Genomic DNA, 9470 nt, shown 5'->3' with positions numbered 1-9470 from the left:
TGTGGACTGTGATGCTCTGTTGTCTCCAAGACATTGTGACTTTGTTGTATTTATAGTTAATTGGTGATTGTATGTTACAGTAATTCACCAAAGATTTTAGCTTGCTTTCTTTCTTTTTTGGATGTATTCAAATAAGCAGGGTGCTGTGCTCCTCTATTTGCTAGTTGGCAGAACTTATGTGCTCATAACCTGTCTCCTGGTGGGTGTGATAGGAATGAGAGTGGCTGCATGGATCTCTGTTAACTGTTTGTGAAGAGCAGTTAAAGGTGAGCCAGGCTTTTATTGGTGGTTGTGTATCATTGGCCAGTTGGTGCAGAAGTAAGTGATGGCTCTCACTTGGTAAGTGGAGCTGCAGCATGTGCAGATGTGTATGAGTTGTATGGGCAGCGTTGCTGTCTCCCGGTCAATTAGGCATAAACATCAATCGAAAAATCATCAAAAAAGTAAGAGCAAGAGGACAAAAAGCACACACTGCATAAATACACAGGAACAATCACTAAAAAGAGAGAAAAGAGGAACAGTAATAAATGAAATTAAATATTTTAAAAAAAATACTTTAAAAAGCCAAAAGAAATATGAACAGAAAAAGGGAAAAAAAGAAAAATACCATATTTGGGGAGGGGGGAATAAGGGAAAAGAGGCAGAGTAGAAGAATAATGAAGAAGAAAAGCAAAAATTGTAAAAACAAAAACAAGGAATAGGGAGAACCACAAGAAACAAACAAAAACAAACAAACAAACAGACAAAAAAGTGGGAACCAGGAACAGGGAAGAGAGAAAAAGCTGAAAACTAGAACTTGGGACAGGAAGAAGAAAGAATAATAACAATAAGGACAAATAATAACAATAATAATAATTTTAAAGCAGACAAAAACAAACAAACTAAAAAAGAAAAAAGGAATAAAAAAATCTGAGCTGGGTGGGGCTGGACACCCAGCCTCTGTCAGAGCACACAGACTGAGATGGAATTCCTGCTGGCCCAGAAGGTGGATGGGAGTAAGGGATGGTCACACCTCTGTTCATCAAAAGGATGTTGGGTATAAGAATAACAAGGGGAATATCACACCTTTCCAGGCCTCAGTGTCCAGTGTGTCCTTGTGGTCCCCAGAAAGTGGAGCCTATTCTTAGTCCCTGGAATCTAAATGTTGTCAGTTTAAATCTCCAAAATGATTGAACTGCCTGTAAACATTCAAAATGGCTGCACCCTTCGGACAGCCAAAAGTCCACAGCTCAGCCTGTCTCTCTCTTCACTGCTTCCCCTTTTATTGACTAGCCATCAGTTCAGTCCTCCACACAGTCCCTAGTTATCAGGGCTGATTTTTAGGTTGATTCTTAGGTCCTAACACCTCTTGGCAATATCCCATTTCAGCTGTCCAAGCCATCAGGATCGCTGACAGACCACAGCTCCATATGTCTTCTTCTTTGCTGTTTCATGTAGGTTCTTCTACTTGTTGGAGTTTAATCTATTTCTGTATTCTTCCTTTCAAAGTTCAGGGATCCAGGATTATCTTCTGTATCTGTGTTAATTGGTTCCCCTTTTCTTTGTTGAAGAGGGTCCATGTAATTTTTCTTCCTATTCCACCATCTCCCCAGAACTCCCTTACCACTAGTCTTTTTGAGTCATTCCTTCATCCTTTAAGCCATAGCTTAGCTAGAACCTCTCCTATACAATTTTTCTTCCCTCCTTAAGAACATGGACTTTGTATAATCCATGAGTGGTTCCTAGAATTTAATAAAACATAAACTCTTAATTATATGTGTGTGTGTGTGTGTGTGTTTATAGGTTGGGCATTCCTACTTCCATAGTGATACTGCCTCGGAAACCCAAGGAGGGGTTGCTATGAGTTGAGGCTGACTCGATGGCAAACAACAACAACATATATATATATTTTATATATAAATATATATATAATTATTTGACTAATAACCAAAGCATGGACATTTGAATCAGACAAACCTGAATGTGAGTGCCTGTTCAGCTGCTTACTAACTGTGTGACTTTGCAAAGTTTACTTTATCCTCTGTGTCTCTGTTTTCCCTTCCATAAAGTGGGGATAATAATTATTCCTACTCCATAGTTTCTAAGTGTATTAAATTATGTAATGCATGAAAAAACACTTAATAAAGTGCCTGGTATAGCAAATTTTCAGTATATGTTACCATTATATGTATTACTTTGGCATTGTTCCTGAATATCCTTTAGGTGCTTAAGGCACTTTTCCTTCTCTCCATCTGATACACATCTTTATTTCATTTGCCAGATGTTCACATTTATTGAATCAGAAAAATATAATATGGGCTTTCTTTTTCCCAGGACTGATCATGTCCAGTGGCCAAGAATGGAAGGAGCAAAGAAGATTTGCCCTAACAACATTAAGGAACTTTGGTTTAGGAAAAAAGAGCTTAGAAGAACGCATTCAGGAGGAGGCCTGCCACCTCATTGAGGCTATAGAAGAGGAGAAAGGTGAGTTTCATAGGACAGGTGCAGGTACTTGTGGCTCAATCATTCATTGAACAGGAACTTATTAAGTGCCTGTGTTCCTCTTCTGTCCCTGGCACTGTGCTAGGCGCTAAAGGTGTGTTAAACTGGGTTCTCTACAAAAACAAAACCAGTAAAGTTTATATATAGAGAGAGAAAGAGTAATTTATCTTAGGAAAATGGCTCACACACTAATAGAAGCTGGCAAGTCCCAAGTTTTTGGATCAAGCATCAAGCTGGAGGCTTTTCCTGGGTCAAGCAGCTGCAGGGGCTGAGGAGCTAAAGGTTGGCAGGCAGTATACCGACTGTTGACTCCAATGAATGACGAATCCAAGATCTACAAGCCAAATGGTGGATTGTTCACTCACAGACAGTTGTAGGCAGCACAACAGAATCCCAATCCACAGAAGAGTGTCTCTTTTCCCAAGATGTCCATAAATATACTGGAAGCAGGCCACACCCCTAGGGAAACTCCCTTTCAATGGATTGGCTTTTCAAAACATGTACATCTGATCCCATCCTTGGAACAACCCACATCACATCTGCTTAAACCACACAGAATTGTGGTCCAGCCAAGTTGACACACAGCTTCCACTATCACAGTCTACCCCTTGTCAACTTGGCAGTTGTACACGTCTTCTTAAACATATATATTCTCTAAATAAGGACAATCATAAAGTCATATTTGCACCTAACATGATAGGCTAACACACGTACAACCGAAATGCATTAACCTTATTTACATTTTACAGTTAATAACAGAAGGAAACAAAAATATTTGATGCTCATATACAATGAAGAAATATAACAATCACAGTCCTCGTTTCTGCAACTGGTCACATGGTCGTAGCTGATATTCAGAACTACCTTCTTCCACCACCAATTCTGTATTTCTCTTGCCCTCAGCAAGCACCTCAGCTGGTCATGGTTCTTTGCCTGGTGGGGTGACCCAAACCTTCATTCCTGAAGGGTCTGGGCCATTAGAAGTCAAATCAGAATTGGGTTGCTGTAGTTTTCCATTGACTTCAATCACAGGGCATGGTAATACTAAGAGATGTCCTAAAGAATTTCCTGTATTCCAGAAATATACTTCTTTACCTCCATTGTGTAATGTCAATCCAATTTGCCCTTGGTGATCAGGATCTATCACACAAAATATTACAGTAATGCCCTTTTTGTCTGTTGATCCAGAAATATGAGGAAGTCAAATTGCCACATGGCATTCTTAATTTCCAGTTCAGAGCAATAAGTATTGTATCTCCAGGTGGGAGTGTTCCTCCCTTTGGGACTAAGATCTACAGAACCGCAGAGCATAGGATAGCAGGGACAGGAAGCAAAAATTAAGTGGGTCATTAAGGATAACAGTGAGTGGTACCGCTCCCATTTCCACCACTTGGTTCCTGGACCCATGAATCCTGGCTATTGGAGAAACAGCACTGGACACTGGTTTAGAGCACATACAACTCTTCCTCCTGAAGAACATTGCCCCAACCCTTCAAGGTATCGCCAACTAGTTGGTGCCATAATTGTGTTTTCAGTAGGCCATTCCATTGTTCTCTCAAGTCAGCTGTTTCAGGATGATGGAGAACATAGTAAGACCAGTGAATTCCATGAGCATAGGACCATTGCCGCACTTCATTTGCTGTGAAGTGAGATCCTTGACCAGAAGCAATGCTGTATGGGATACCAAGGCAGTGGATAAGGCATTCTGTAAGTCCATGGATGGTGGTTTTGGCAGAAGCATTACATGCAGGGAAGGCAAATCCATATCCAGAATAAGTATCTATTCCAGTAAGAACAAAATGCTGTCGTTTCCATGATGGAAGCAGTCCAATGTAATCAACTTGCCACCAAGTTGCTGGCTGATCACTTCGAGGAATGGTTCCATATTGTGGATTCAGTGTTGGTCTCTGCTGCTGGCAGATTGGGCACTCAGCAGTGGCAGTAGCCAAATCAGCCTTGGTAAGTGGAAGTCCATGTTGCTGAGCCCATGCATAACCTCTATCCCTGTCACTATGGCCACATTGTTCATAAGCCCATTGAGCAATGACAGGAGTAGCTGTGGAAAAATGATGGCTGGTCTCCACTGAACATGTCATCCTATCCACCTGATTGTTAAAGTCCTCCTCTGCTGAGGTTACCTTTCAGTGGGCATTCACATGAAACACAAATATCTTTACTCCTTTGGCCCATTCAGAGAGATCTATCCACATACCTCTTCCCCATACATCCTTGTCACCAATCTTCCAATCATGCACATTCCAAGTCCTAGACCATCCAGACAAGCCATTAGCCACAGCCCACGAATCCATATATCATCACACATCTGGCCATTTCTTACTCCCTGCAAAGTGAATGGCTTTGCATGGCTCAAAGTTCTGCCCATTGGGAGAAATCCCTTCACCTCTGTCCTCCAAGGAAGTCCCAGCAGTGCCACTGCTGTCCACTTTTGATTGGAGCCTGCATATCACGCAGAACCATCTATAAACCAGGCACGAATTTTCTCTTCCTCAGTCAACTGATCATAAGGAACTCCCCATGAAGCCATACATACAGACAGAGAGGGAAGGTAATGTGACTGGAGTGGAGACCATAGCATTTGGGCCACTTCCTCATGAAACTTACTTGTGCCTTCAGGTCCTGCTTGAGCCCAGTCTCTGATATACCACTTCAATTTAATGATGGACTGCTGCTGTGCACATCCAACTTTATGACTCTGGGTCAGACAACACTCAGTTCATGATGGGCAGCTCATGCCTCATGGTAACTTGGTGGCCCATGTCTAGGCATTCAGTCTCTACTAAAGCCCAGTAACAAGCTAAAAGTTGTTTCTCAAAAGAAGAGTAGTTATCTTTAGAGGATGGCAGGGATTTGCTCCAAAATCCCAAGGATCTGTGTTGTGATTCACCAATAGGGACCTGCCAAACACTCCAAACAACATCTTTATCTACTACAGACACTTCAAGCACCATTGGATCAGCTGGATCATATGGCCCAAGTGGCAGAGCAGCCTGCACTGCAGCCTGAACCTGTTGCAGAGCCTTCTGTTGTTCTGGGCCCCACTCAAAACTAGCAGCTTTTGAAGTCACTTGATAAATAGGCCACAACAACGCACCCAAATGAGGGATATGTTGCCCCTAATATCCAAAGAGGTCCACCAGACGTTGTTCCTCCTTTTTAGTTGTAGGTGATGCCAGATACAATAACTTATCCTTCACTTTAGTAGGAATATCTCAACATGCTCCACACCATTGGTCCCCTAGAAATTTCACTGAGGTGGAAGGTGCATGAATTTTTGTTGGGTTAATTTCCCAACAAAATTATGGTTGTGTCTCACCAATAAGTCCAGAGTCATTGATACATCTTCCTTACTAGGTCCAATTAGCATAATGTCATCAATATAATGGACCAGTGTGATGTTTTGTGAAAGGGAAGGCAATCAAGATCCTTATGGACTAAATTATGACATAGTGCCAGGGAGTTGATATACCCCTGAGGTATCAATGTGAAAGTATACTTTTGGCCTTGCCAGCTGAAGGCAAACTGCTTCTGATGGTCCTTTGAAATTGGTATTGAGAAAAAGGCATTGGCCAGATCAATAGCTGCATACCAAGTACCAGGAGATCTACTAATTTGCTCAAGCAATGAAACCACATCAGGAATACCAGCTGCAATTGGAGTCACCACCTGATTAAGTTTACGATAATCTCGGTCATTCTCCAAGATCCATCTGTTTTTTGCACAGGCCAAATAGGCAAATTAAATGGGGATGTGGTGGGAATTACCACCCCTGCATCCTTCAAGTCCTTGATAGTGGCAGTAATCTCTGCAACCCCTCCAGGGATGTAGTATTGCATTTGGTTTACTATTTTTGTAGGTAGAGGCAGTTCTAATGGCTTCCATTTGGCTTTTCCTACCATAATAGCCCTTACTCCACGTCAGGGACCCAATGTGGGAATTCTGCCAATTGCTCAGTATATCTATTCCAATTAAGCATTCTGGAACTAGGGAAATCACTACAGGATGGGTTCAGAGAAGCACTGGACCCACTGTGAGATGCACCTTACCTGAGACTCAATCAATAACTTGACCTCCATATGCCCCCACTCTGACTGGTGGGCCACAATGACGCTTTGGGTCTCCTTGAATTAGTGTCAATTCAGAGCCAGTGTCCAGTAATCCCCAAAAAGTCAGATTATTTCATTTTTTCCAATGAGCAGTCACTCTTGTAAAAGGTTTCAGATCCCTTTGGGGAAGGCTGGGAGAAAGATTGACATTATAAATTTTTGGCAATATAGTGGGGTCCTTCCTCAAAGGGACCTGGCCTCCCCTTCATTCAAGGGGTTGTGGGTCTGTAAACTGACTCAAGTCTGGGAATTGATTGAGAGGCTGTGACTCTGTATTCTGGCGATTCAATCTAGGCTGCTGTTCACGTGACCTAGAATTCTTCTGTCTATACAGATCAAGTAAATATTTAATAGGTTTTCCATGTATTTCACTGCTAGAAACACCACGCACAAATAGCCAATGCTGTAATTTCACACAAGTCAGAATATTATGATTACTGTTTTGACTCTTCTGTCCATTATGGTGACCTTGCCTTTGTTGATTAACTGCTGCCACATGGCCCCTCCTACCATGGGGTCCAATCAGCCCCATCGTAGTGAAGTGTCTTAGTTCAATTAGGGTAGTTCCCACTGTCAAACCCGGCTTACATAAAATAGCAGTCACAGCAGTCTTCAAGGATGCTCCCTTCACAAATTTATTACTGTACTGGTGAATGGCGTGTCTTCTGCACTCTCCATTTCTGGCTCTAGGGGTCTAATCTGATAAATCCATTCTAATAGGCCAATTTCCTTAAGCCTCTGGTTACCTTTTTCTACACTATACCAAGGAAGATCTGGTACTTCAGCTTGACTTTAGGTAGGCTACCGCATAATCCTTGCTTCAGTAAGCCAAGCAAATAAATGGTTAGATCTTTTCCTAACCTCTCGAGCTGAAACATTGAATGAACAATCCATGCTTAGTGGGCCTAAATCAATAAACTCAGACTGATCCAATGTTACTGTCCTTGCACCATTATCCCACACCCTCCGTAGCCATTCCCATACATATTTTCCAGGTTTCTGTCTGTACATGTTAGCAAAATCAAGTAGGTCTCTTTGAGTGTAGTGTACCACCTCTTCAGTCACACTTTGTATTTCACCTTCTGGGGCTTGCTTGAATTTAAGCTTAGTTTTAGGTCTAGCAGCAACAATGGATGGTTGGGGAAGTTCCTGAGAATATTCAGCAATGTCTTCCATGGCCTCTGCCTAAGGTAATGACCCAGCAGGAACAGTTGGGTTAATCCCATCAAACTGAGGTGGAGGGAATAATGATTTTACAGTAATCCCTTCAGATGGGAGGGATTCAACAGGATTTACAGGCTCCATACCCTGATCTTCCTGACTATCTGCCCATATGTTCCCATTCCAGGTTTCAGGATCCCATTTTTTCCCCATTCAATGCCCCTGATTTTAACTTCAGACACCTTTCTGGGTATGTAATTTAATTGGTGTTGTAATTTGGCCACTCTTAAATACAACTCTAGGTTTGGTTTTTGGCAATATCAGCTCTGTTACTAGAAGAAATAAGGCTTTCTTTCAGCACAACTGGAAACATTGAGGTCTATTATGCAGCACTTAAGCTGTGACTCAGCAGACCTGAGCTCATCTTGCTTTTTCACCACTTTGTCTAGTGTAAGTGGGACCAACCACCCAACTTCCTTATATTCCTCATGCTGACAAAATTGCAGAAAAGTATCAAATATGTGATCACCAGAGCCTCGCTTCTCAAAAGTACTTGATCTATTGGTGGTGCTATTTTGCATATTAATGTTGCCATCCCACGCCATGGATTAGCAGGACCCTCTTTACTAATGGAGGCAGGGTCACCAGTGCCTTTACAATTAATCAAATTGAAGAACCAATTTAAGAAGCCCATGCTTATGATTTTGTCTCTCTTGACCTCTCCCTGTACCAAATGTGTTAGACTGGGTTCTCTAGAGAAACAAAACCAACAAAGCTTATATAGGGAGAGAGAAAGAGAAATTTATCTTAGGAAAATGGCTCACACAGTTATAGAAGCTGGAAAGTCCCAAGTTCTTGGATCAATCGTCAAGCTGGAGGCTTTTCCCAACTCACACAGCTGCAAGGGCTGAGGAGCTCAAGATTAGCAGGCAGTATACTGGCTGTTGACTCAAATGAATGACAAATCCAAAATCTCCACACTGAATGGTAGATTGTTCACTCACGGACAGTTGTAGGCAGCACAACAGAATCCCGATCCACAAAAGAGTGTCTCTTTTCTCAGGATATCCATAAATATACTGGAAGCAGGCCACACCCCTAGGGAAACTCCCTTTCAATGGATTGGCTGCTCAAAACATATACATCTGATGCCATCATTGGAACAACCCACATCACAATTGCTTAAACCACACAGAATTGTGGTCCAGCCAATTTGACACACAGCTCCAACTATCACAAAAGGTATTAATAGTGAACATCTAACCATGGAATCTGCTCTTATGGAATCATTATAGGAAGACAGACATTAAACACATTGCTGAATTTAAACTCTGGTCATAAACTTGGCTCCATTAGCATTGCCTGAGCACTTGCTTTGTGTCTGAGCCTGTGTGGGGGGGCCGTGGCCAGAGCCTCATTCATGTTTTTTTTTTCATATAGAGTAGATTTTCCTTAGAAAGCAAAAACAAATCAATCTGAAGAATCCATCTCTTCCTTTCTCTGCCTCCAGGACAGCCTTTTGACCCTCACTTCAAGATCAATAATGCAGTTTCCAATATCATTTGCTCTATTACTTTTGGGGAGCGCTTTGACTACAAAGATGGTCAGTTTCAGGAACTGCTGAAGTTGCTGGATGAAATCACATATCTGGAAGGTGGAAGGTGGTCCCAGGTAAACAGTTTTCCATAAGAAACTGTAAGTTAC

General features: G+C 42.0%; 1 protein-coding gene across 1 annotated transcript in view; it reads left to right on the top strand.

Moving 5' to 3' along the window:
• LOC103206450 (cytochrome P450 2J2-like) overlaps window positions 1–9470 on the top strand; it is a 55477-nt gene that overhangs the window by 21382 nt on the left and 24625 nt on the right. Inside the window, exons 3-4 of the mRNA XM_007951906.1 lie at window positions 2314–2463; window positions 9277–9437. Of these exons, the coding sequence (XP_007950097.1) occupies window positions 2314–2463; window positions 9277–9437 (311 nt within the window). The remainder of the gene's footprint in view (window positions 1–2313; window positions 2464–9276; window positions 9438–9470) is intronic.

This window comes from Orycteropus afer, unplaced genomic scaffold (assembly GCF_000298275.1).
Source record: "Orycteropus afer afer isolate SDZICR_OR568_19922 unplaced genomic scaffold, OryAfe1.0 scaffold00318, whole genome shotgun sequence".
NCBI lineage: Eukaryota > Metazoa > Chordata > Mammalia > Tubulidentata > Orycteropodidae > Orycteropus > Orycteropus afer.
Note: the sequence above shows the minus strand (reverse complement) of the source record. Positions and strands in the feature narration are given on the sequence as shown.